The sequence below is a fragment of the Aristolochia californica genome, unplaced genomic scaffold, assembly GCF_029961685.1.
Source record: "Aristolochia californica isolate CCGP_79_NKW_82.1479 unplaced genomic scaffold, dmAriCali1.0.hap1 SCAF_8, whole genome shotgun sequence".
Classification (NCBI taxonomy): domain Eukaryota; kingdom Viridiplantae; phylum Streptophyta; class Magnoliopsida; order Piperales; family Aristolochiaceae; genus Aristolochia; species Aristolochia californica.
Window position 1 is genome coordinate 35,240,039 of NW_027182279.1, and position 27,760 is coordinate 35,267,798.

General features: G+C 40.0%; 1 protein-coding gene across 1 annotated transcript; it reads left to right on the forward strand.

Moving 5' to 3' along the window:
* Nucleotides 1–9,260: 9,260 nt before the first annotated feature.
* Nucleotides 9,261–10,798, forward strand: LOC137938426 (uncharacterized). Its single transcript, XM_068783385.1, has 5 exons — nucleotides 9,261–9,348; nucleotides 9,437–9,567; nucleotides 9,637–9,795; nucleotides 9,929–10,202; nucleotides 10,377–10,798. Exons 1-5 carry the CDS (start codon nucleotides 9,261–9,263, stop codon nucleotides 10,796–10,798), a joined length of 1,074 nt encoding a protein of 357 aa, XP_068639486.1.
* The last annotated feature ends 16,962 nt before the right edge of the window (nucleotides 10,799–27,760 follow it).

Consider the following 27,760-nt stretch of genomic DNA (forward strand, 5'->3'; position numbering starts at 1 on the left):
CGGCCCCCATGCCCACGCCTGAAGCGTCGCACTCTACCACGAACAATTCGTCGAAGTTGGGAAGTTGTAATACTGGCGCGGATGCGAGGGCAGCTTTGAGTGCCACAAATGACGTGGTGGCCCCCTCATTCCAAATAAAGGAATTTTTCTTGAGTAAACTCGTCAATGGTGCTGCCATTGGCCCATAGTTCTGAATAAATTTGCGGTAGTAGCCCGCAAGACCCAGAAAACCCCGTAATACAGAACACGACTGTGGTTGCGGCCACTTGTGAATAGATCGGATCTTCTCGGGATCCACCGTAACCCCCTCATGTGAGATAATGTGTCCCAAATATCCCACATGTGAAGCCGCAAAAGAACACTTGGAGTGTTTCAAATAGAGCTGATGTGCTCTTAACAAGTTGAAAACAATACTCAAGTGTGCCAAGTGCTCCTCAACCGACTTGCTATATATCAAAATATCATCGAAAAATACAAGAACAAATTTTCGAAGATAGGGGCTAAATACCTCGTTAATCAAAGCTTGAAAAGTGGAGGGTGCATTGGATAACCCGAACGGCATGACGACGAACTCAAAGTGGCCATGGTGCGTGCGGAACGCCGTCTTCTTGATATCAGAGGGGTGCATCCAGATCTGATGGTATCCCGAACGGAGGTCAAGTTTAGTGAATAACCACGACCCATGTAACTCATCCAGAAGCTCATCCACTACCGGAATCGGGAACTTGTCTTTTACTGTCTGCACGTTCAACTCCCGATAATCCACGCAGAACCTCCATGTCCCATCATGTTTCTTCACAAGTAAGACGGGTGAAGAGAACGGGGAGCGGCTGGGACGAATAAGACCCTGTTTCAATATCTCATGGCACTGACGCTCTATCTCGTCCTTCTGAAGGTGTGGGTAATGGTATGGTCGCACGACCACTACCTCAGAACCTAGTTTCAGATAGATCATGTGGTCACAGTGCCTCATGGGAGGCAACCCTGAAGGCTCCTGGAAGAGGTCATAGAACTCCTCAACCAGACCATCACTAGTACGGGCAGGCTGATCCTGTGTCTGCAAAGTGTGTATGCGGTGGGTCCTGTCCACCTGACAGCCCTGTAACAGCACCCAACTTCCGGCCAAATCAAAGCTTATGGTTAAAGCCGAAAAGTCCCACAGAATGGGCCCCAATGTTTGTAACCATTTAATGCCTAAAACCATATCAAATCCCGCTAGGGGAATAACAAAAAATTCCGCATTAAATGAAGTAAATCCAATGGAAAAAGTTACCGCCTTACTAATCCCATAGCTAGGGACCTTCTCGCCATTGGCCACTGAGACGGTGGCTGTCGGATGAGTGTGTATCTGGAGCTGGAGATGTTGTGCGGCTGTCAAACTCAGAAAATTGTGTGTACTCCCTGAGTCGACTAGTCCCACCAGTTCTCGATCGATGAGGTGAGCTCGGACTTGCATTGTAGTAGGCGATTTCTGCCCAGTAATAGTATGCAAGGATATCTCTGGTGGTTTCTCCTTGATAATATCCTCTGGTTCCTCTGGATCCTTTGAATCCTCCATCTCGAGCCAAAATAATCGTTTACATTGGTGTCCGACCCGATACTGCTCATCGCAGTTATAACAGAGATTTTTGGACCGCCTTTCTGCCATCTCCGCACTCGTCAATTTTTTTATAAAGCTCAGTAGGGAATTACCAGGGCGGGGATCGGCTACCCGAGTCATAGTCGGAGTGTGTCTGGATGGTGCTGTTGTAGATGCTCCCTGAGATGAATTATAGCGGTGCCCTTGCCACGTGGAGGAAGTGTTCCTCTCACTCGACCAACCCGGCTTACGTTGCTACAACTGTTGTCGTTGTTCCATTGCTCGGGCCATATTCATGGCATGAGCTAGATCCGTGGGCATCAGGAATTCTACCTCTAGTCGTAAATACTCATTGAGACCTGTTGTGAATAAGGAGACCTGCTGGTCAACCAATACCCTCTCTCCAGCACGAGCCAACTTTTCCTGGAAGAGTTTTTGATAGTGTTCCATCGAACCCGTTTGTCTCAATAGGACTAACTCTCCCAAGGGGTTGCTATTGGCGGGAGGCCCAAATCTAACTGTGCATAGATTTTTAAATTCGCCCCAAGTCATTCCCGGTCTCTCTTTCTCTACTTGAGTCACCCATAACATGGCTTCATCTGTCATATGGAAAGAGGCTAGTTGCACCTTATCCCATTTAGTAGTCCCTTGGTTCAAAAAAAAAAATTCACATCTATGCAACCAAATTACGGGATCCACAGAACCATTGAAAGAGGGAAACTCTAACTTGGTGTACCTTGGGATTGTGCCTCCATGCTAAGGTGCTTGGACAGCAGTGCGCCCAGGCCACTGCTCCCCTCTTCTGTGATATGGTTGAGCAACCTCTCGCACCTCTGGACTCTGATGTCTCTCTGTCCTCCACTCCTGTAGCATGCTAATGATTCGGCTCATCTCTTCTTCCAAACCAAAAACCTTTCCCAACACTGGTTGTGCTGTTTCAAGGCTATCTTCTATCTTTTGTATCCTGATTTGGATTTCTTCATTGCTGATATGATCCCCCATGTTACCCTGCTCTGATACCAAGTTGTTACGGTCCCGGATCATGGATCGAGTAACACGGTGTGGGATTTGTGAATCTAGCACTCAAAATTTACTCACTTCACGTCAAGGGTCTGTGTATGAGTATTTCTCCTTAACCAGTGCTTGGCCAGGAGGAAAGATCCTCTTTTGAGGGTCCTACCGAGTTGTTGTGCTAGGTAGAAGACCCCACAGCAATGCTGACCTTGCTAGAGCAAGGTGCTCTCTTTTCTTGGTCACGGCAAAGAGGGTTTGGCCCTCTTTGTTGCTGCTCTAGCTAAGAATGCAATCCTTCTTTCTTAAATAACTTGAAACACGAGTTTGGGATAGATTAATACCTCTTCTTTGATGCTATGATCAGCTCCCACGTTGCACCAGGATTTGCTCAAGATTTGAGGATAAAAATCCTCACTTTGCTACTTGGTAAGGGAGGAATTCGGCCTCTCTTGCTGCTACTGCCGAGAGGGAGGATAGACCTCCTCTTTGGGCTTGGAAAAGGGGCAGGAAGCTCCTTTTCTTAGTAGGGATGATGGTGGATGAATTTGGGTGAAGATGGATGGCAATGGAGGGTGAAGGATAGGTTGGATTTTTGGAGTAAACCCTAAACTCGAGATCAAGAGGTGATCTCAACCTATTTAGACTAGGCTATTCTAAAATCTCAAAGCTTACCTATTTCATTCATACCTATCCCTTAAATAGGGAGTTTTAGGGTTAGGGTTACAATAATTTCCCATAATGCCCTTACATATAAAGTAATTAGAAATAACTCCTACTTAAAACAATATAAGAAATAAATCCTACTTAAAACAATATAAGAAATAAATCCTACTTAAAACAATATAAGAAATATATCCTACTCAAAGAAATATAAGAATTAAATCCTATTGAGTGAGTTGTTGTTGTCTTCTTCGTTGTGTGACTCGATGTGCTATTGAGTCCACAACAATGGGTTTGTGGGCCTTCTCCTTGGCCAACTCCCACTTGGTTGATTCATCAACTTGCATGGTTACCTCGTAACTCTCTGGTTTACCTTTATCAGTCAACAAGATATAATTAAGTGCTAGGGAGTACCTCTATGGTGGTCTACTAGTTCTGGCAGATCTCTTGAGCTCAGTCATAGGAATGTTCTAATTTACTTCTGGGGGTTTGTTCTCCTGGTCTTTCTGAGCAATATTCTCCATCTCAATAGTTGGAAGATCTCTCAACTGAATCACTTTAGGCTTCTTGTCTTCACCATTTGTGCTCTCAAACTTTGTTCTCAACCTGTTTTTATACAAGGCACCTTCATTGAAGATCACATCCTTGATCCTAATAACCTTATGACTTTGGTCATTCCAGAAGCGATAACCAAACTCGGTACCACCATAGCCAATATAGAAACATAATTTAGATTTGGCATCAAGTTTACTTTTAGTAGCAAACCAATATGAATATAAGAAACACAACCAAATACTTTCAAGAAAGAAAGGTTTACCTCTTTGCCATTCCAGACCTCTTCTGGTATTTTGTAATCCAATGGTGTTGAGGGACCTCTGTTGATCAAATAGGCAGCAGTGCTAATAGCCTCAAACCAGAACTTCTTTGGTAATTCTGCATGTAATCTGATGCTCCTAGCACGCTCGTTCAAAGTTTTGTTCATCCTCTCAGCCACACCATTTTGTTGAGGTTATTCAGGAATGGTCTTCTTCATCTTGATTCCATTATCGGCATTGTACCTCTTGAAATCATCATTGACATATTCTCCCCCATTATCTGACTGTAGAAACTTTACATTTAAATTTGTCTCACTCTCAACCATTGTTCTCCATCTCTTGAAGGTATCAAAGACATCAGATTTATTTTTTAGGAAATAAACCCTTACCTTTCTGCTTGCATCATCAATAAATGTGACATAGTAATTAGAACTACCAAGGGAAGTAATAGTTGAAGGCCCCCACACATTAGTATGAACCAACTCCAATTTCGCTGCCTTTTTTTCCTTTTCGGCTTTAAAAAAGTTAACCCTTTTCTGCTTGCCAAAAATAAAGCCTTCACACAAACTGTTATTTACAGTTTTCAACCCTGGTAGATTCCCTTTGGATTGAAGCACTTTCATTCCCTTCTCACTCATGTGACCTAGCCTATAATGCCACAAGTCAGAATCAGTAGTTGCATCAGCAACTGTAACCGTGTCTCTGCAATTGGAAGTGATGTAAAGAGTTCCAATTTTAAATCCTCATAAAACAACCATGGATCCCTTTGTGACTTTCCAGGCAACACGATTAAGAGTTACATTATGACCTTCATCATCAAGTTGTCCTACTAAGATCAAATTATGCATTAGTTTTGGTACACGTTTCACCTTGTGAATTTTCCACACTAACCTGTTTGACATCCTCAAACTGACATTGCCAATATTGATAATATCCAAAGGTTTCCCATCAGTAAGATACACCTTCCTATGATCTCCAACAACATAATTCTCCATGATCTCATGATGTGCGGTGGTGTGAAAAGAAGCTCTTGAATCTAACACCCAAGAGTCAATATGGCTATCAACCGACAAGAGTAAAGCATCTTGTACCTCTTCAGTCACCACATTTGCAACATCATTTTTCTTTTCATCCTTCTTCAATGTTCTGCAGTTCTTCTTTATGTGACCAGACTTACCACAATTCCAGCATTCCACATTCCTTCCGAATTTGGACTTGGTTCTACCATTCCTTGACTTTCTTCTACCATTACCCTTGTTGGAATTTCTCTCGAAGTTTCTGCCCCTAGTATCGACACTTAGAACAGAATTAGATGTCGACAATTCTCCGGGGTCCTTTCTACTAACTTCCTCAGCTAGAATGGTATCCTGAACATAATTAAAGATCAATTTCCCATTGCCTACAGAGTTACTAACTGCAGTCCTCATAGCCTCCCAACAATTTGGTAAAGACGCCAAAAGAATTAAAGCACGAACCTCATCATCAAATTTAATTTGAACGAATGTCAATTGATTGACAATTGTGCTAAACTCATTCAAATGTGTTGTAACTGGTGTGGTTTCTGTCATCTTTAAATTGAGGAGTTTTTCATGAGATGTTCCTTATTATTTGCAGAAGGATTCTCATACATATCGGACAGAATCTTCATATCCCCGCTGTGGTTTTCTCATATGCCACGTTGTGAGCAATGTTCTTTGACAATGTTAAGTGGACTACTCCCAACACTTGTCTATCGAGGAGATTCCACTCATCATCATTCATACCTTCTGGTTTCATATCCAGAATTGGTACATGCATCTTTTTATTGTACAGATAATCTTCGATTTGCATCCTTTAGAACACAAAATTCATACCATCAAATGTGTTGATCCCTAGTGTCTATCCTTCTCCACTCGCTATTGCTCTCAATCATGAACCAAAGCTTTGATACCACTTGTATGGAATTAAATGCCCTAATTCTAAACTAATGAGAACAATAATAATAAACCCAGAATAAGGGAAAAAAACAAGCACGAAAAGCACAACAAGATTTATACAGGTTCACCTCAAGGTGAGACTACATCCTGTCTTCCACTACTGTAGTAATCCACTTTGAAGATGAAATACTTTACAATAGAAATCGCACACTTACAGGCGTTTCTCTCTAACCTCTCAGGCTGTAACTCGAGATGCTCCTCGGTATAAGATGATTAAAACCTAATAGCGGTGCCCTTCAATTATAAAGAGAAAATTAGTGCGTTAATTAGGCTCCACAACTTAACAGATATATATGTAATCGATTGAGGTTATCTAGAGGCAAACGTATCCTTTGCATTTGGTTTGTTGCAATGCAGTTGAGAGGCTATTAAAGACAGACAATATGCTTCTCATGCATAGCGCTATAGATCACTAAATTTTGCAAAAGAGATTGGATTTGCAAACAATTCTATTATGCATGCAATAACATTAATATTTTAGTTGTTTTATTTAATTTACTTTATTTTATTTCAGTTGTAGGCCATAGGGGTATTTTTGGAATTATTTATTAATAGGGATATTTTTGGAATATTTTATTAAACCCTAACAGGGTGAACCCTATTTAAGGGGTAAGAGTAATGAGAAAAGGAAGCATTGAAGTATTAAGAATTAGGATAAATTTAGCGTAAAGAGGCTTAGAGTTCTCCTCAACGAGCTCTAGGGTATCAAGCTTTCCTTTGGCTTGATCTTCGTTTTCGTCTTACCCATGTCTTCCTACTACCCCTATGGTAATGCATGGAAGACCCGTAACCCGTGGCATATTGCAGATCCTCCCAAAGAATCCACGTGTCAGATTCGGGACCGTAACAACTGGTATCAAAGTGGGAACACAATGGGTTATTCTATATCCCAAGAAAGATGGATTGCGATGGGTAAGGAATTGGAGGAAATACGAGCACGGTTAGATGCTTCCATTGAGTGTTATGGAAGGGAGAAACTCGTTGTTGCAGCAAAACAGGTCATACGACTTCAATTCTCTATCTCGGACGGGCAGAACGGCCCATGGCCGGAAAAATCAAAAATTTCGTCTCGAGAGGCGGACGCAGAAAATCAACAGAAATCAGTCCTCCCCTGCTCACGGCAACAAGCCAATGCGGAAAATTTCCGTTCCACACGGGAGGGGGAAAATTTCCGTTCCGCACGGGAGGGGAAAAATTTCCCGGCCATTCCCACCGGGAAATATTTCTGAGAGTCTGTCACGGCAAAATTCCAATCGGCGAAGCCTCCAAGGGCTGCTAGTCACCGCAGGAGCAGCATGAGACTCCGTCGGCGACAATTCTGCCCTGTTCGGCTACATTCCAACAACAGAATCGTCAACATTCCAGCATAAGATCGTCGGAGATATTTTCGCAGAAGACCGTCGGCGACAATTCAGCAGAAGACCCGTCGGCGACATTCCAGCAGAACCGTCGGTGATATTCCGAGAGCCCTCTGTCTCGGCAACTCTCCCATCGGTGAAGCGAAGCCCCAATGGGCTGCTCTTCATCACCGAAAAATCAGGCGATTCCATCGGTGCTGGGAGAGAGGAAGGAGACATCCGTCGCCGGACTTCGTTGGTGCCGTGAGGAAAGGATCCACCGGCCGCAGTTCGGGAGTGTCGAAGGAAGAAGATGACTCCCGATTAAATTTTCCTAAGTTAGAAAATTTTAATCGGCCTGGTCCGCTGACTCTCACGCCGGACCGGGTTTCGAAACCGAGTCAACCCAGCTTAACTCGGACCAGCCCACAAAAAAAAAAAAAAAAAATGGGCGCACAGAGGGGGCGTCATAGCTATTGCGGATGCTACTTCAGCACCTGTGAAGACGTCGACATACAGACACTACTTCCGAGCTTGAGGACAAGCTCGTCTTCCAAGGGGGGTGTAATGTTATGCACACAATAACATTATTATTTTAGTTGTTTTATTTAATTTACTTTATTTTATTTCAGTTTTAGGCCATAGGGGTATTTTTGGAATTATTTATTAATAGGGATATTTTTGGAATATTTTATTCATAGGGATATTTCTGTAATATTTTATTAAACCCTAACAGGGTGAACCCTATTTAAGGGGTAAGAGTAATGAGAAAAGGAAGCATTGAAGTATTAAGAATTAGGTTAAATTTAGCGTAAAGAGGCTTAGAGTTCTCCTCAACGAGCTCTAGGGTATCAAGCTTCCCTTTGGCTTGATCTTCGTTTTCGTCTTCCCCATGTCTTCCTACTACCCCTATGGTAATGCATGGAAGACCCGTAACCCGTGGTAGATTGCAGATCCTCCCAAAGAATCTACGAGTCAGATCTGGGACCATAACAAATTCATGATAACAAATATACAAACTCTTGAGAGCAAGAAATATTTGAATCCGTAGATGGGTATGATGAAACTCCAGGGGAGTGTCTTCCAAAAAACGTAATAAGTGGTGGAAATTACCTTCCAAAAAACCGAAGTAGAAATATGACCAAAAGAAAGGAAAATTTTGGTTTTTTGAATCCTGAAAACCATACCTGTGAGTCCTGAAAATCAATGCTCTGATACCATGTTGATTTTTAGGACTCTATGGATTTAGTTCATGGAGAAAAAGAGAGGGACACCCATTGGGAGAAAATAGGAGGTAGAAGAGGTTATGGACTTATTTCCTTACCCTTCCTCTGAAGCTCAATTTATAGATTAATAAAACTATAATAGTACAATTATGCCCCTAGAACTTAACCTAATTACATCAATGCCATTTCTATGAGACAACTCTTTATTTACCATCCTACCAGTACTATATGGGTCTGCGGGCCTTCTCCTTGGTCTGTGGACCTTCCTTGGCCTTATGGGCTTGAGCCCATCTTCTAACACACTTGGATGTGTAGGCCTTCCTTGGCCGTGTGGGTTTGGACCCATCTTCCAATGGATTGAATCATCTTGTGGACACTTGTTGGAAGCTTCATGACAAGAAAAATTGGGTTACTACCAAGCAGGCCTCGGTTAATAATATTGAAAAGAATCAAGAAAAACCTGGGTTGCAAAAAGGCAAGAAGATTGTCTCTAGGAATGATTTTGAACTATTACAGAGGATGAATACCTTGTGGTACTCCCTCCTCTTCATCTTGGATCATTGACTCACAGGCCTTCATGCATCTTACAGATAATAAGGGTCTTTTATATTCTATGTATCCATGTTTACGAGATAAGTTTGTTACCATAGTAGATGGATCTCAAACCCTTTTTGGGAAGGGATTCTCCTCTACTACTACGACACTTCCGCTTACTGATGCTTTATTTGTTCCTCAATTCCCGTTGAATTTATTGTCTTTCCGTTAGTTAACAAAGAAGTTTAATTATTCTATCACCTCTCACCTTCTTCTTGTGTTTTCCCGGATCAAGCAAAGAAGCAGGTGATTAGTGGAGGCCATGAACAGGGGGGCCTCTATTTCATAGACTTGTCTCCAGTGACTGCATTTTCTACTTCTCAAACAGAGGCACAATTATGGCACAATAGATTCGGCCATCTTTCAGTATCATCACTCTAGCACTTGCTTCCTTCTTTGAAATCTTTGTCTCATCTCAATTGTGAAGTGTGTCAGTTGAGCAAATACCATAGGACTATATACTCTCCTAGAGCTAAACTTAAAGGTGTTGCTATGTTTTCCTTGATTCATTCAGATGTATGGGGACCATTGAGTGTATCAAACATTTTTCAATTTAAGTACTTCATTATATTTGTCGATGATTTTACTCGAATTGTATGGTTATTTTTATTCAAGGATAGGTTTGAAATCCTTTCTATATTTAAATCATTTCAAGTCATGGTCTCAACTTAGTTTCGTAAAAACATAAGAGTACTTCACTCCAATAACGACAAAGAATACATGTTAGGAGAGTTTCAGTCCTTTTGTAAGGATAATGGCATTATCCATCAGACCTCATGTGCACACCCCTCAACAAAATAGTGTAGCCAAAATAAAAAATTGGCACCTTCTTGAGTTTGCTCATGGCCTCTTTTACTCCATGAATGTTCCCTACTTTTACTCGCCACATGCTATTTTTACAGCCTATTTTCTCATTAATAGGTTACCATCCTCGGTACTTGGTCATAAGTCCCATATTCCTAGTTATTTTCATATAAGGACCTTTTTCCCTTCCTTTGAAGGTATTTGGTTGTACTTATGTCATTCAAGTCACATCCCCACAAAAAAGTAAGAAGGATCCAAAGTCTACTAAGTGTACTTTTTTGGGTTACTCTCGTACCCAAAACTTATATATTTGCTATAACCCCCCTCCCTTCGGAAGTTGATTGTCTCCAAGGATGTAAATTTTTTTGAAGATAAATCTTTTTATTCCTCAAAGGAAGTTCATCTGGGTCTTTCATTTGTTCTTGTGGCTCCGAAGCCTAGTATGCCTGTTGATGCGGATATCTCTATTCAGCCCCCTAAAGCATTGGCCAATACCACACATGTCGAGTTTACGGATCCTTCCAAGGTAAGTCCATCCTCCACTCTTGTATTTGGTCAACCATTTGATACTAGGCCCATAGCTCTTCTTAAAGAACCTGGGACTTCTACTAGGTCATCTACTTTGCATCCTATATCAAATTTTGTTTCTCACCATCGTTTGTCTTCTTCTTGTTGTCAATTCTTTGTATCTATCTCTTTTGTATTTATCCCACAGTCATATCAGGAGGCTCTAAGAGATCCAGGACAGAAGGCAGTAATAGAAGAGAAAATGAAAGCTTTATATGAGAATTAGACATGGACCTTGGTTACGCTTCCTTCTAGAAAGAAACCCGTAGGCTGTAAATGGGTTTTTACTATTAAGCACAATTTAGATGGTTTTGTGGCCCGTCTCAAAGCCCATCTAGCAGCAAAGGGATACACTCAAAGCTATGGAGTCAATTATGAGGAAAGTTTCTCCCCAGTGGCAAAGTTAAATTCAGTACAAATCTTATTATCACGTGTTACAAATTCTTCTTGGCCGGTATATCAACTAGATGTCAAAAATACTTTTTTAAATGGTGATTTTAAGGAGGAGATCTATATGCATCAACCACTTGGTTTTCTCATTGAGGGGGAGTCGATATTCATATTTAGGAAATCCTTATATGGCTTAAAATAGACTTCTCGAGCTTGGTTTGACAAATTTACCCAAGCAATGTTGCAATTTGAATTCGACAAATGCTCAGTAGATCATTCTGTCTTTGTAAACAGTACCTTAAATGGAAGTGTATTACTAGTGGTTTATGTAGATGATATTGTCTTGATTGGTAATGAAGCAAAAAAGTATGAAAGAAGTCAAAGCGAAGATACACTGAAATATTTTTTGGGTATTGAGGTCCTTTGATCAAAGCATGGGATTGTCTTATCTCAGAGAAAGTATGTTCTTGATCTACTAAAGGACACAAGGATGATGGGATGTTGACCAGAAGATACTGCTATGGATGCTAACACAAAATTGTGTGCAAGCTCTAGTGAAGATGTTGATGTGGGTAAATATCAAAGACTTATGGGGAAACTCATTTGCCTTGCAATGACTAGAACAAATATATCACATGTCGTAATAGTGGTTAGTTAGTATATGCATAAACCACAACTTACTAATAGATGCCAGATTCTAACATGAGAACTAGGTTAATTATAATAGAATAACCCTTATAATTGTGTTATAGGTGGTTATTTATCGCATTTCAAATGAAACGTGCATTTATTGAATTTGGCAATAATCATTGTCTATATTGCATATTTTTCTCTCCTGAATTATATTTCATTGCTTTTAGGGTTTATTTCTTCTTGAATTGATTTTTATGGATTCAATTAAGGAATTCAGGAGAATTTTGGTGAAGAAGGAGATATTTACCAAAATGTCATTAGTGAAAAGGGGATAGATTTCCAGGGTAAAATCATTTTGAGAGGGAGATAGCTGGGGGGAGGGGGAGCAGCCACCCGCGAAAGGAGAGGAGAGCTCGAGAGAGTCTCCCTCCAGCCTCCGAACGTCGTTCGTCATCGTCGTCCACCACCATCCGGCAACCGAGAACAGACCCGAGGAGAGCTCAAGAGAGTCTCTGTCGTGGCGAGTTCAATGCTGCCATTTTCTGCTCGCCAGGCCAAGAGGTGACCCAAGAGGGCTCCTCCTGCGCCGATTCCGCATTCCTACCATCCTCCGGCGTTGATTACCCATTTCCGACCATTTTCGAAGCTATTCCGACTCCCACCGAGACTCGAGAGAGCCGGTTAGAGGATTTCGGTTCCATTCCGTCATCCGCCGCACCACCTCCATCTGTGGGTTTCTATCCTTCTTCACCGGCGTCATCTCTACCTCCGGCCACTCGCTCTTGCAACCCGAAGCCATCAATTTTTGGAAATTTTAGCACCCGTGAGAACGAGCCTTTGCTGCCCGAGCAAGAGGAAGGAGAAGGGGAGTAATCCGTCATTTTGTAATTTAATTTTCCTTTAGTTTGAACTTAGGTTTTGAATGTTTATTAAATTTGATTTGAAAATTAATGTTTATCAAATATTTGATTAAATTATCTAGTTAGAGTAGGATTGTAATTTAGGTTGGATTCTTGTATTTTAATCCAATTTCTGTGTTTAACTCTATGCGCCCGAGAGAGGCATGAATCACAGTAAAATCCAGAGTTGATAATTTTAGCATCATCACAGTAGAAAATTGATTCTCTGCATTCTATTGTAATCCGATCTCTGTCATTAACTCTAGGTGCCTGAGAGGGGCTAAACGCAAGGATTGAGAATCCAGATTCGAGGTTACGTGGCACTCGAGAGACGCACAAATCACGGTAAAATCCAAAGTTGACGTTTCCTGTTTTGCAAGTGGTTAATTAGATTATTCTTTGATAATTTAGGATATAATTAGTGTATAGTTCAGATTAATTCATCATATTTGGTTAGGCTAGTTGACTGAATAATCCACAAAATTCAGTCCTCCCTGTGGATATGACCCTCGCTTACCGCTAGATTACATGAATGATTCGTACTCTTGCGAGGTACAAAAGTTGATGTAATAAAAATTTCACATCAAGTTTTTGGCACAGTTGCCGGGGAGGCACGTATTAAGTGTATTTCTTTATTCTCCATGGTCTTAGATTAGATTTATTTTTTTGCTTTCATAATTTCATGTTTTTGTTTTATCTTGATGATTTTGTGTGGAGTTATTTTTATTTCTTCTATTTAGTTCATATTATTAGTAGTTAGTTTGTTAGCATAATTTGATAGTTAGTTTTGTTTCTTTTTGTGTTTTTATGCCCGGGTGCCGCTCCCTAGGTGAACTATTAGCTCCCTTTTTTTAAGAGGTAGAACATATTTGTAGGAGAACACCAAAGGCTAAAGTCTTGCAATGTGGTTTCTATTGGCCTTCATTATTTAGCGATGCCCATGAGTTTTGTCGTGTGTGTGATAGATGCCAACAGACTGGTTGTTTATCTAGGAAGAACATGATGCCTCTTAACCCCATTCTTATTGTTGTATTGTTTGATGTGTGGGGTATTGACTTCATGGGTTCTTTTTCTGTCTTGTTCGGCTATCAATACATCCTTGTTGCTATTGAATATGTCTCTAGATGGATAGAAGCTATTGCATGTAAGACAAATGATCACAAAGTGGTGGTAAAGTTTTTAAAAGAAAACATCTTTAATCAGTTTGGTACCCCGAGAGCGATCATCAGTGATGGGGGATCTCATTTTTGTAACAGAGCATTTGAGACCTTGTTGAAGAAATACTCCATCACTCATCGGATGTCCACTCCGTACCACCCGCAAACTGGTGGTCAAGTGGAAATCTCTAATAGGGAGATCAAACGGATTTTGGAGAAGTCGGTTCGCTTTGATAGGAAAGATTGGTCCACTCGATTGGACGATGCTTTATGGGCCTATCGAACCGCTTATAAGACTCCTATTGGGATGTCTCCATTTCGCCTAGTGTTTGGCAAAGCATGTCATCTACCTGTTGAGCTTGAGCATAGAGCTTATTGGGCCATTAAGGCTGTGAATTTTGATTTGGCTCAAGCGGGTGAGGAGAGGAAATTGCAATTGAATGAGTGGGAGGAGATACGTCATGATACTTATGAGAATGCCAAACTGTACAAGGAGCGAGCAAAGCTTTCCATGATAAATCTATTTTTCGCAAGTCTTTTACTGTTGGGTAGAATGTTTTACTTTATAACTCACGATTGCATTTGTTTCCAGGGAAGCTGAGATCCAGGTGGTCCGGTCCATTTGAGGTTACACAGGTGTTTCCTCATGGCGCTGTTGATATCCGCAATCACGGAGACTGGTCGGTCTTCAAAGTTAACGGTCAGAGGCTCAAACCGTATCATGAGAATGTCCCCACACCGGAGGAGGTCATGATGATTTCTTGGAGGAACCTGTCCTTTCATCTTGACTGCATCAGAGTCTTTCTTACGACTATAAACTTAACACATTGTGGGCAATCCCCATGTTTCTATCCCTTTCTACATTAAAATTTTTATTTTTGGCTTATTCATTCTTATTGGGATAACTTTTGGTGTACTCTGGTCTTGATTGATTGGAGGTCCCCCGACGATGTCGGCCCCGTCATGGACTCGGGGTACTCTCTTGCCGGCTGAGAGCATAAATGGTTCCGATAGTCGATGACCAGACTTGTGGTCCCTAGTTTGAGAGGTCTGTACTCAAACAACTGTTCTGGGATTGACCAATTCGAACTTGAAGTATTGAATAAAAACCTTATGGTGAGTAACTCAAATACTTGTGTTCAACGCGTGATTCCTGCTGCCTTCAATGGCCAATCACACGAAGATTTCTTCAAAGTGTGATGTGGGATAGCGGTTCCATCTACGGATGATTACCTACGGGTACAACTGATACGAGTCAACCTTCTTCGAGGGAGACTATGTATCATTCCTGGGGGTCTTAACCCTTACTCTGCTGGAGTATAACTAGCTAAGTTGTGAGTCAATTGGATTAGTAGCCACTAGATGAGAAGACTGGCACCAAAACCGATGTTAGGGCCAGCAATAAATCATCTAGTAAATCAGATATTTTAGTGATTGTTAGTTGGTTAGTTTGATGACATGTAATGCTCTAGGTTTGGGGTGTTTGCTGATATCTCTTTTCCTTGCACTGTTTTGGCTTTGCTTTACTTCTTGTGTGCCAATAGAGCATTCGGTTTCCATGAGTTTTATTATTCTTTAGTTGTTATTCCTTTTTGTAGTCGTTCTAGTGTTTTAATTTTTCCCCATTGAGGACAATGTCAGGTTTAGGTTTGGGGGGGAAACGGCTCTTTTATGTCTTAGCAATGATTTTCTTTTGATTTTTGTTCTTGGTTTTCAAATTACTCCTCTTAGTATGTGGTTAACTTTAGTAGAGTAAAAATAAGTTGCTCAAATGTGTTTCAAATTTTTTTGTAAAACTGTGTTGAATATGCCTATTAGAAATCTGATATCATTTGTTGTGATCCATGAGAATTCAGTGGGATAACTTACTATTGCATTAGACTTGGAACTTACTTGCAAAAGAGAACATGTAAATCTAGTGTTGATTTATGTTAGTCTGAATAGTCTTGTATGCTTATTTGAACTCATTCTTTTTTATATCTCAGTGAAATTCCTTGTTGTAATGTATGAATGCAAATGAAAATGCTCTTGCTTGCAAAAGACAGATAACCTCATAAACAGCCTGGGCAAACCCAGGGACATGCACCGGAACAATCTGTTACTTAAAAATAAGTGTGCAGTGAAGACAAATACAAAATGGTGGTAATACCAAAAGTATTCAGTGAAACAAAAATTACGCTGGTAATAGCAAAAATGCGTTGGTAATAGTGAAAAATGGGTTTAAATCAGGAAGCAATGAGTTTCCTTAACTTTGATGATGAATTGTAAGTTGCAAAAAGTTGCAGGTCAAGATAGAAATTTGTATACTTCTTTTGTGAGATTGTCAGACAACAGGTTTACTCTACTATTTTCTCTTAATTGTGATGTGACCAGGATTTTATTGTTATTTGTTGCCTCTTTGTTCTGTTGAAGTAATTGCTTATGGGTCCCATTGGTTCAGGTGGAGTAACAATGAGTGTATTTGGATTGATAATGTGCTATATTTTACACAGGTTTTCAAATTGAGCAGGGTTTCAAATGATTTTCAGATATTTTACGATACTAAGTGTTAGTCATATGCTAATGAGGAGTAAATTTTCTTCAGTTTTCTTGTTATATTGTTGATTTAGATGAATTTTGTGGGTAAATTTCATGCAAACCCTCACGAGACACAACTCATCCACTACCGTCAAGTAGGGGTTTAATGGCTTGTTGCATACGCTAAATACAATCGTGTTCTCTACGAAAGTGGCATTTTATTTTCCTAGGCTTAATTTTGGTTCTATTGTTGTTTTGCTAGGGACTAGCAAAGATTTAGGTTTGGTGGTGTGATAGATGCCAGATTCTGACAGGAGAACTAGGTTAATTATAATAGAATAACCTTTATAATTGTGTTATAGGTGGTTATTTATTGCTTTTCAAATGAAACGTGCATTTATTGAATTTGGCATTAATCACTGTCTATATTGCATAGTTTTCTCTCCTGAATTATATTTCATTGCTTTTAGGGTTTATTTCTTCTTGAATTGATTTTTATGGATTCAATTATGGAATTTCAGAAGAATTTTGGTGGAGAAAGAGATATTTACCAAAATGCCATTAGTGAAAAGGGGATAGATTTCCAGGGTAAAATCATTTTGAGAGGGAGACAGCTGGGGGGAGGGGGAGTAGCCGCCAGCGAAAGGAGAGGAGAGCTCGAGAGAGTCTCCCTCCAGCCTCTGAACGCCATTTGTCACCGTCGTCCACCACCATCCGGCAACCGAGAATAGACCCGAGGAGAGCTCGAGAGAGTCTCCATCGCAGTGAGTTCGATGCTGCCATTTTCTGCTCGCCAAGCCGATAGGTGACCCGAGAGGGCTCCTCCGACACCGATTCCGCATTCTGACCATCCTCCGACATTGATTACCCATTTCCGACCATTTTTGAAGCTATTCCGACTCCGACCGAGACTCGAGAGAGCCGGTTAGAGGATTTCGGCTCCATTCCGTCGTCTGCCGCACCACCTCCATCCGTGGGTTTCTATCCCTCTTCGCCGGTGTCATCTCTACCTCCGGCCACTCACTCTTGCAACCCGAAGCCATCAATTTCTAGAAATTGCAACACCCGTGAGAACGAGCCTTTGTTGCCTCAGCGAGAGGATGGAGAAGGGAAGTAATCTGTCATTTTGTAATTTAATTTTCCTATAGTTTGAACTTAGGTTTTGAATGTTTATTAAATTTGATTTGAGAATTAATGTTTATCGAATATTTGATTAAATTAGCTAGTTAGAGTAGGATTGTAATTTAGGTTGGATTCTGGTATTTTAATCCGATTTCTGTCTTTAACTCCATGCGCCCGAGAGGGGCTAGACGCAAGGATTGAGAAACCGGATTCGTGATTACGTGGCGCTCGAGAGAGGCATGAATCACGATAAAATCCATAGTTGATAATTTAGCATCATCACAATAGGAAATAATTCTCTGCATTCTATTGTAATCCGATCTCTGTCATTAACTCTAGGCTCCCGAGAGGGGCTAGACGCAAGGATTGAGAATCCGGATTAGTGGTTACGTGGTGCTTGAGAGGCACGAATCATGATAAAATCCAGAGTTGACGTTTCCTGTTGTGCAAGTAGTTAATTAGATTATTGCTTGATAATTTAGGATATAATTAGTGTTTAGTTCAGATTAATTCATCATATTTGGTTAGCCTAGTTGACTGAAGAATACACAAAATTCTGTCCTCCCTGTGGATATAACCCTCGCTTACCGCTAGATTACATGAACGATTCGTACGCTTGCGAGGTATAAAAGCCGATGTAATAAAAATTTCACATCACTTACTCATTGGCAAGCTCTGGAGAGGATCCTCCGATATTTAAAAGGAGCTCCAATCAAGGGATTTCTATCTAAATGTCATGGTCACTTCAACATCGAAAGATTTGCGGATGCAGATTGGGCTGGATCACCAGATGACAAGAAGTCCACTTCTAGGTATTGCACTTTAGTTGAGAAAACTCTGTAACATTGAGGAGTAAAAAAATAGAATGTGGTTGCAAGATCGAGTGCTAAAGCCGAATACAGAACTATCACCCATACAGTCAGTGAGCTTCTCTAGATCAAATAGTTCCTTACTAAATTAGAGTTCCACAAAGAAGTTCCTATGGAACTACATTTTGACAAACACCCACATTTCTTCAAATTCAGTCTTCCACCAGAGAACAAAACGTATTGAGGTAGATTGAGAAAAAAATTAAATTGGTATTATATCTCATAGGTATGTTTCATTTCAAGGACATGCGGCAGATATACTTACAAAGGCGGTCACATCCAAGATCCAAACTACTATATGCGACAAGCTGGGCATCCATGATGTCTTCTCTCCCCCAGCTAGAGAGGAGTGTTGGAAGATACAACTTTAATGTCATAGATGTAAATTATCTTTTATTTTTTCCCTTTTCCTGTTAGGGTCCCGGGCATTAAGTACCTATGTCTTCCACTCCTAATATGTCGGTCTTTTGGGTAGTATTGGGTAAGTGTTTAACATTTGGTATCAGAGCTAGCGCTCGGTCGCGAGTTCGAATCCCGGTGTGTGCTACCGAAGCGAAAGGGGCGACCAAGTGCAAGGAGCCGACCTGGAGAACTACGATGGGGCACTAGGAGTGGGGCAGCCACTTGAGTGGGCCTCCGCTGGTTCTGGCCGCCGTGGACATCGGCTCGCGAAGGGGGGTGTAATGTTAGGGTCCTGGGCATTAAGTACCTATGTCTTCCACTCCTAATATGCCGGTCTTTTGGGTAGTATTGTCTAGGTGCTTAAGATTTTCACCCTTCTTAGGGTAAAGGGTATTGATGTAATACTTGAGATGTTGATTGTTATAAATACATGAATGAGGGGGAGGCATGTCACTTAACCAAATCCTTCTTCCCTCTCTTTCCCTCAAACTCTCATCCCTCTTCTTCTTCTTCGCCTTCTCTCCTTTCCCTCTAGTTCTTCTTCCGTCTTTCTCCTTCTCCTCGCTCTCCACTTCTCTTGCACTTCTCATTTACTTTATGATCATGGGATCCTAAATCCAATAAATATTAAATATATTTGAGTCTAGTTCTAGTGCAACAAGCTTATTGAGAATCTGAGCCATATTCGAAGAGATCTAAATCTGTAACAAAAAAGGCTAGTTTTGCCAAAACCCTGTTCTTTTATCCGTGAACCCACTTGACCTCTCTCTCTCTCTCTCTCTCTCTCTCTCTCTCTCTCTCTCTCTCTCTCTCTCTCTCTCTCTCTCTCTCTCTCTCTCTCTCTCTCTCGTTCAGTTATGGAGCCTAATTTACGCCTTATACTGAGTCAGTATGCAGGTCGACCTTCGCGGAGATCCCCCCTCCTAGTGGTGTGGGGGCAGAGCTCCCACCAGATCCACGATATATTGATCGTTGTTTCATTAAAAGTAGTTTGGGGATTTCACACTTGTAATCCGGTTACCCTAATTTTTCCTTTATATTTAGGAGCGCCGCTATTAGAGTTTCATCATCATTCGAGGAGCATCAGTTGTGGCCAAGAGAGCTTAAAAAAAAATAATACTTGTAAGTGTGTGCAATTTATCTTGTAAACTATTTCATCTTTATAGTGGATTACTGTAGTGGCGAAAGATAGGACGTAGTCTCACCTTGAGGTGAACATGTATAAACCTTTTTTGTGTATTTTTTTGCTTGTTTTTTCTTCTTCTGTGATTAATTTTATTGCTCTCGTTAGTTTGGAATTAGGACATCTAATTCCTAACAAGTGGTATCCAAGCTTTGATTCGTGATTGAGAGCAATGGCTAGTAGATAAGGATCGTCACTAAGAATCAACAAGTTTGATGGTATGGATTTTGGTTTATGGAGGATGCAGATTGAAGATTATCTATACAGTCAAAAGTTACACTCACCAGATATGAAACCAAAAGGTATGAAAGATGATGAGTAGAATTTCCTTGATAGATAGGTGTTGGGAGTAGTCCGGTTAACACTGTCGAAGAACATCGCTCATAACGTGGCAACGGAGAAAACCACAACGGGGATGATAAAGATTTTGTCTGACATGTATGAGAAGTCTTCCGTAAATAATAAGGTACATCTCATAAAAAAAACTTAGTGGTTACATATTTGAATGAGTTTAGCACGATTGTCAATCATTTGACCTCCATTCATATTCAATTAGATGATGAGGTTCATGCTTTAATTCTTTTGGCATCTCTACCAAATTATTGGGAGCCTATGAGGGCTGCAATCAGCAACTCTATAGGCAATGGGAAGTTTATCTTTAATGATGTTCGGGATACCATTCTTTATGGAGGAAGTTCTTAGAAAAGACGTCGGAGAATCATCTACATGTAATTCTACCTTAGTGTCAATATTAGGGCTAAGAAGTTCGAGAGGAATTTCAACAAGGGCAACGGTAGAGAGAAGTCAAGGAATGGAATAAGAAAGTCAAAATTTGGAAGGAATGTGGAGTATTGGAATTGTGGCAAGTCTAATCACATAAAGAAAAATTGCAAAGCATCGAAAAAGGATGAAAAGAAAAAATATCTTGCAAATGCGGTGATTAAAGAAGTACAAGGTGATTTACTCTTGTCAGTTGATAGCCCTAATGACTCTTGGGTATTAGATTAAGGAGCTTCTTTTTACACCATTGTGCACCATGAGATCATGGAGAATTATGTTGTTGGATATCACGGGAAGGTGTATCTTGCTGATGGAAAACCTTTGGATATTGTCGGTATTTAGTTTGAGGATGTCAAACAGGTTAGTATGAAAAATTCTCAAGGTGAAACATGTACCAAAACTGATGCGTAATCTGATCTCAGTAGGGCAGCTTGATGATGAAAGTCATAATGTGACTTTTAATGATGATGCCAAGAAAGTCACGAAGGCAGCCATGGTTGTTGAATGAGGAGTTAAAACTGGAACTCTTTACATAACTTTCAGTAGTAGAGACACGGTTGCAATTGTTGATGTTGTTACTGATTCTGATTTGTGGCATTATAGATTCAGTCACATGAGTGAGAAGGGAATGAAAGTGCTTTGGTCCAAAAGGAGGCAACCATGGTTGAAAATTGTAAATAACAGTTTGTGTGAAGGTTGTATCTTCAACAAGCAGAAAAGGGTTAACTTTTCTAAGGCTGGAAAGAAGCAAAAGACAGCAAAATTGGAGTTGGTTCACACATATGTGTGGGGTCCTTCAACTATTACTTCCCTTGGTGGTTCTAACTACTATGTGATATTTATTGATGATGCAAGCAGAAAGTTATAGGTTTATTTCCTTAAAAAAAAAAAAATTGATGTCTTTGATACATTCAAGAGATGTAGAGCAATGGTTGAGAATGAGACAAATTTGAAGGTGAAGTTCTTGCGGTCAGATACTGGGGGAGAATACAAAGATGATGATTTCAAGCGGTACTAAATGGATAATGGAATCAAGATGAAGAAGACCTTTTCCTGGAAAACCTCAATAGAATGGTGTAGTTGAGAGGATGAACAGGACCTTGAACAAGCATGTTAGGAGCATGAGATTACATGTGGGATTGTCAAAGATGTTCTGGTCTAAGGCTATTAGCACCACTGCCTATTTGATCAACAGAGGTCCCTCAACACCATTGGATTAAAAAATACCAAAAGAGGTCTGGAATGGCAAAGAGGTAAACTTTTCTTTCTTGAAAGTTTTTGGTTGTGTTTCTTATAATCATATTGATTTTGTTGTTAGAAATAAACTTGATGTTAAATCTAAGATATGTTTCTTTATTAGCTATGGTGGTACCGAGTTTGGTTATCGCTTCTGGGATGACCAAAGTCGCGATAACCAAAGTCGTAAGGTTATCGGGAGTAAGGATGTGATCTTCAATGAAGGTACCCTGTATAAAGACAGGTTGAGAATAGAGTTTGAGAGCAAAAGTGATGAAGCCAATAGGTCTGAAGTGATTCAATTGAGAGATCTTCCAGTTATTGAGATGGAGAGTATTGCTCAAGGAAACTAGGAAAACATACCCCCAGAAATAAATCAGAACATTGTTGTGATTGAACTCAAGAGATCTGCCAGAATTAGCAGACCACCACAAAGGTACTCCCATGCACTGAATTATATTTTGTTGACTGATAAAGGTGATCTAGAGAGTTATAAGGAAGTCGTGCAAGTTGATGAATCAAGCAAATAGGAGTTGGCCATGAAGGATGAGATGGATTCACTGTTATCCAATCAAACATGGCAGTTGACTGGGCTACCAAAAGGGAAGTAGGCCTTGAGGCATAAATGGGTGTACCGAATAAAAGATGAACATGATGGCAGTAAGAGGTACAAGGCAAGACTGGTGGTAAAGGGCTTTCAACAAAAAGAAGGCATTAACTACACTAAGATTTTCTCTCCAGTAGTGAAATTGACTATTATTAGAACAGTGCTTGGACTAGTGGCAAATGAAGACTTGCACTTAAAGCAGTTGGATGTCAAGATATCCTTTCCTCATGGTGATTTGGAGGAAAAAAATTACATGATGCAACCACAGGGTTTCAAAGCACAGGGAAAGGAAAAAATGGTGCAAAGTTCAAAAGAGCTTGTATGGTCTTACACAAGCTCCAAGACAATGGTATAAGAAGTTTGACACTTTTATGAGTAGTAATGGTTTCTTGAGGTGCCAGGCGGATCATGTTATGTGAAGAAGTTTGATGACTCCTACATCATCCTACTGCTATATGTTGATAACATGTTGATAGCAGGTACTTGCAAATAAAAAATAGATAAGTTGAAAAGGAAGTTGTCCAAGAATTTTGTAATGAAGGATTTGGGTGTTGCAAAACAAATCCTTGGGATGAGGATTAATAAAGACATTGATGTCTTGAAACTATCACAAGAAGAATATGTGAAGAATGTTGGAATATGTTGGTGATCTGTGTTAAGTATTTGGTTTTCCACACCTAATAGACCGGTCTTTTGGCTTGTATTGGTTAGGTGCTTACATGGTATCAGAGCAGGTTTTGCCCGTCCCGCCTTCGAATCCCCACGCATTCGCATGTTTGGCTTGGGGACTTTGCATTTGCATTTGTATTTGGAATTTGTCCTGGGTTTAACCCGGGGGTTTGGTTTGCAGGGGAGTGTTGGAATATGTTGGTGATCTGTGTTAAGTATTTGGTTTTCCGCACCTAACAGGCCGATCTTTTGGGTTATATTGGTTAGGTGCTTACAAAGAAGGTGCTGAGCAGATTCAACATGAATGATGCAAAACCAGTGAGTACTCCTTTGGCTAGTCACTTTAGACTATCTAAGGATCAGTCATCTTCGATAGAGCATAAGCGAGCCAACATGACCAATGTGCCTTATGCTTCTGCTATTAGCAGTCTCATGTATGTCATGGAGTGCATTAGATCAGACATAGCTCATGTAGTGGGAGTTATGAGTAATCCGGGTAAACAACATTGGGAAGTAGTGAAATGGATTCTTAGGTATTTGAGAGGCACTGCAGACTCAACCTTATGTTTCAGAAAGTCAAACTTGGGATTACAGGGTTATGTAGATGACATGGCTGAAGACATTGATGGCAGGAAGAATACCACTGGATATGTATATATTGGGCGGTATAGCAGTTAGTTGGGTCTCTAAGTTGCAAATGATAGTTGATATTTCCACTATTGAGGCAGAATATGTCGTTGTGATAGAAGCCAACAAAGAGATGGTATAGTTGCAGTCTTTCTGGGAATAATTAGGTCTCAAACATGGGAAGAATGTGTTGTATTGTGACAGTCAGAGTGCTATTAATTTAGCAAAGAATTATATTTATCATATCAGAAAAAATCACATACATGTGTGTTATCACTACATCAGATCGGCTCTAGAGGATGGAGTCTTAGCACTTGAAAAGATTCAAGGAAGTCAAAATCTGGCTGATATGTTGACAAAGACTGTTACAATTGAGAAACTAAAGTTGTGTGTGTTGAAGAGAAGATATGAAAGCCTCTAACAAGACTCTCAAGTAAGAAGACTCACATAGCCAAAACTTATATGGTGGAATTTTACAGGAATCACAAAATGAGGTCTCATAGAAGAGTCTCAGTTTAAAGGTGTTTTAATTATGTTAATCTTCTATTTATGTTGAGTTATTTAATTATTCTAAGACTTATTTTAAGTGTTAGAGTTTGGGTGTAATTGGGACAAGGGTAGTTTAATTGTAATTTGACTCTACTACTTTCCTCTATTATAAATAGGGGTTCCATGTACTCTGATTACATCAAGTCAATGAAGTTTTTCTCTTTTCCATAAATTGATCATGGTATCAGAGTAGGTTTTGTGAGTTGACTCGATCAACGCACTGAGTTAATGTGATCATTTTTTTATCTATGATCTATAGTAGTTTAGGTTCATATCTACCTTTTTTATTCTTTCTTTTTTCAATCCCTATACCTGTTATTTGCTTTACATTTTCACCACTATACTGAGATTTTAATATTACATATTATATATTGATGGAGTTTTTATTCTAAGAATATCTTTTCTCTATTTTGTTTACTGCCTACGTATTTCTGGTAACATCTGCCAGCAATCTGATAAAATATTTTCGTTCTCATCTTTTGGCACTACTGTTTTACTGCACCCTGACAGAAGAAACTACCGAGATCGGGATCTTATTTCTGTTTTGGACGCTGTTTCGAAATTTATCTCCCGAGTTTCTGTTTCTTATTCGGGAAAGTCTTCTCATCACTGGCTACGCAACTCTGTTTATCGTTTTTTTTTCGCTAACATGAGTTTATCATCGATCATAAAGTTTCCTTCATTGTCATTGTATTGTTGCTTTTCTGGGATATTACTACTAGTTTTACTTTGTCCGTTGTCTGCTTCTCCGGGGTATTATGGCTGATAATCTGATAGACTGGAAGTTGCTGGTTTCATCTCTGTTTCTTCACCTGTTTATTTCGGATGCTTCTCTTGTTTTTGCTCCTATTAATTTCGGGAGTTATTTATGGTTGCGCTGATGAGATGGGAATTTGCTGCTTCTTATTATCTTCTCATGCTCATCTCTTTGGGGCATTAGATTCCGGAGATGTTTCTTACTTTGGAAAAATTATCCACCATCACTGCATTGTTGATCGTCTGAAATCGTCTCTGCCGCATAAACTGCTGAAAATACATTTGATCCTCCCCTGTTCGGAAAGTACTCTCGGGACTTATCTCTGTTCGAAAAGTCTATGACAGTCTCCTTCGCTGGCATGAGAAGTTTTCGAATATTGGGATTGATCTTTTGTGTTGCTCCATCGCTGGCATTTCCATACCGAGATACAAATTTTGCCATTACTTTTTTCAGAAAATCCCGTAGCGGGCTCGCCGTTTGATAGTCTCTCTATTGTCTTTGGTAATCGAAGAAAGGTTCAAGAGACAGCTGGTAAGCTTTTTGGTTTCCATCTGATGCCTGAAACCAATTCGAAAGGGCCGCACTCTGTTGCCACGACAATACCTCCTTGTCGCTAGCCCAACCCGAACCAGACCTTGCTGGGTCAACCCAGCAAACGGGTCTATGTCATACTATTTGAATTATTATCTATTCCCTTCATTAGAAGAACAGAGAAACCCTAACCTATAGGAGGCCAGAAAGATCAAGTGACAAAGAAGAAGCCAAACAAAAAAAAAAAAAGGGAGAAAATTGGTTCGACCCTAACCTTGAGGACACACAACCTAACCTTTAGGACAAGGTCATCTCAGACTGAATGTGACTGATATTGTTTTAAGCTCTCTCTTTTTAATATGATTAGATGCTTTTATTTTATTTTTTTGACATTTCTAAACTAGTAATTTTGACATTATTTCATTTGATTTTACCATATTATTGATTTTACCCACTAAAGAGAGAAGGGGCCATTCCAGGAACTACACATATGGAGACATTGTCTAATTTTAGACAACTAAGAAATGCACTTGTTCCTTTGTCTAACAACATTCACAGTTTTAATTAAACTCCATGTCATGTTCCCATAATTATACAGTTGGACATCTCTTTCCCTCAATACTCAAAATGGGAAGTGTGACTATGATACTCATACCCATCCAGCCAAAACGATAGAAACAATTTCGATACTCAAAGATCAAAAGGCACAACAAGAGGGAGGGAGAGAGAGAGAGAGAGAGAGAGAGAGAGAGAGAGAGAGAGAGAGAGAGAGAGAGAGAGAGAGAGAGAGAGAGAGAGAGAGAGAGAGAGATTATTCTTTTTTACCTGGAGTATTCAGGTTTTAATCAGGATTATTCAGTTCTGGTGAATTTATTCTTCTTACTATTTGTCTTCTGGGTGGTCTAGGGATTATAATAGGCCTAGGAGTTTCAAATATTCTAATATAATTATTTAAGGATAGAATAAAACAGATAAAACTAAAAATTACAAGATTGCTAAAGACTATTACTAAGGCAATATTAACAAAGAGCATATATTTTTTCTAAGCACTTTAGTATGATAGTAATAAATAAGAAAATATCAGATTCTAATAATTCTTCTAAACACTGAGGAATCCAAACAAAATATTCAAAAAGTCTTAAACAAATAATAAGTAAAAACCAAATAGTAGAAAATATACCTATTATGTAAAAATGAAAGCGTACTTTTGTAAAGTCTTATAAAACAAGGCAAGATATATATAAACAGTAGGCAAATATAACAGAACAAGTCTAGCAACCTGATGAAGAAAGAAGAAAACAAGCCAAATGAACATAAGAAAGGGTACGGCGGCGTTGTAGCCTCCGGGAGCGACGCTTGGTCCCTTCAGACAGAGGCCTGTTGGGAGCAGAGGCGGCTGTCAGGGTAAAACCCTCACCCAGCGGTATTCCAGCCTAATATACCCAATCTGTGACTACTTAATTTTTAGCAGACAACAAAAGCAGTAAGGACTAGAGCAAGAACAACAATACCAAGAGTGACGAACAGAATTATCATGAAAACTAACAACGGGAATTTATAAACAACGGAAACTTATAATAGCAAAACTTCCTGAGGGATCTCCATACTCTTTCTCATGTTCTTCTTCCGAACTGGTCTCACCACTTAGGACTAACAGAGGTGTGTGCTTTCCTAGCCATAAGCTTTGGGCACGGGCTCCGTCAACATTCCACAAACAATAAGCCCTTGGTCACAGAAGACATATACGGGCAACACATGGAACTCAGGACCGTGAACCCTCAAAGGATTACACAATGCTTTTACTGTTAGCCTAAGATGAACTTGAAGTTAGCCAGAAGTATCACAGAGAAAGGAGCAGGAGAAACCCGAAGGAAGGTCCCGAAAAGAACTTAAGAAATTGAGAAAGAAGCAGATGGAAACTTACTAGGATTTGCAAGAGAGAGAACTACAGAACAAGAAGAGAGGCCATGAAAGTCATCGTAAGCAGCAAAGTAGTATGCTCAAACAACTCTTTCATTCATATCATCTGAGTTACAAATGAGGCTATTTATAGCCAAACTTTGCCGACACAAGCAAGCAAAGGGAATCACTCGGGTGCTCATTGGGCCCCATCGACAGTGATTGCTTTGCCAGGTGTTCGGTGTTTGGTTACTAACCAAACTTTTTACAGTACATGACATAAAGTACACAGTACATGAGGTAGACATAAAGTAAACTGTACAAAAAGCAAATTGTACAAAAAGTTTTTCTTGCACGCCAT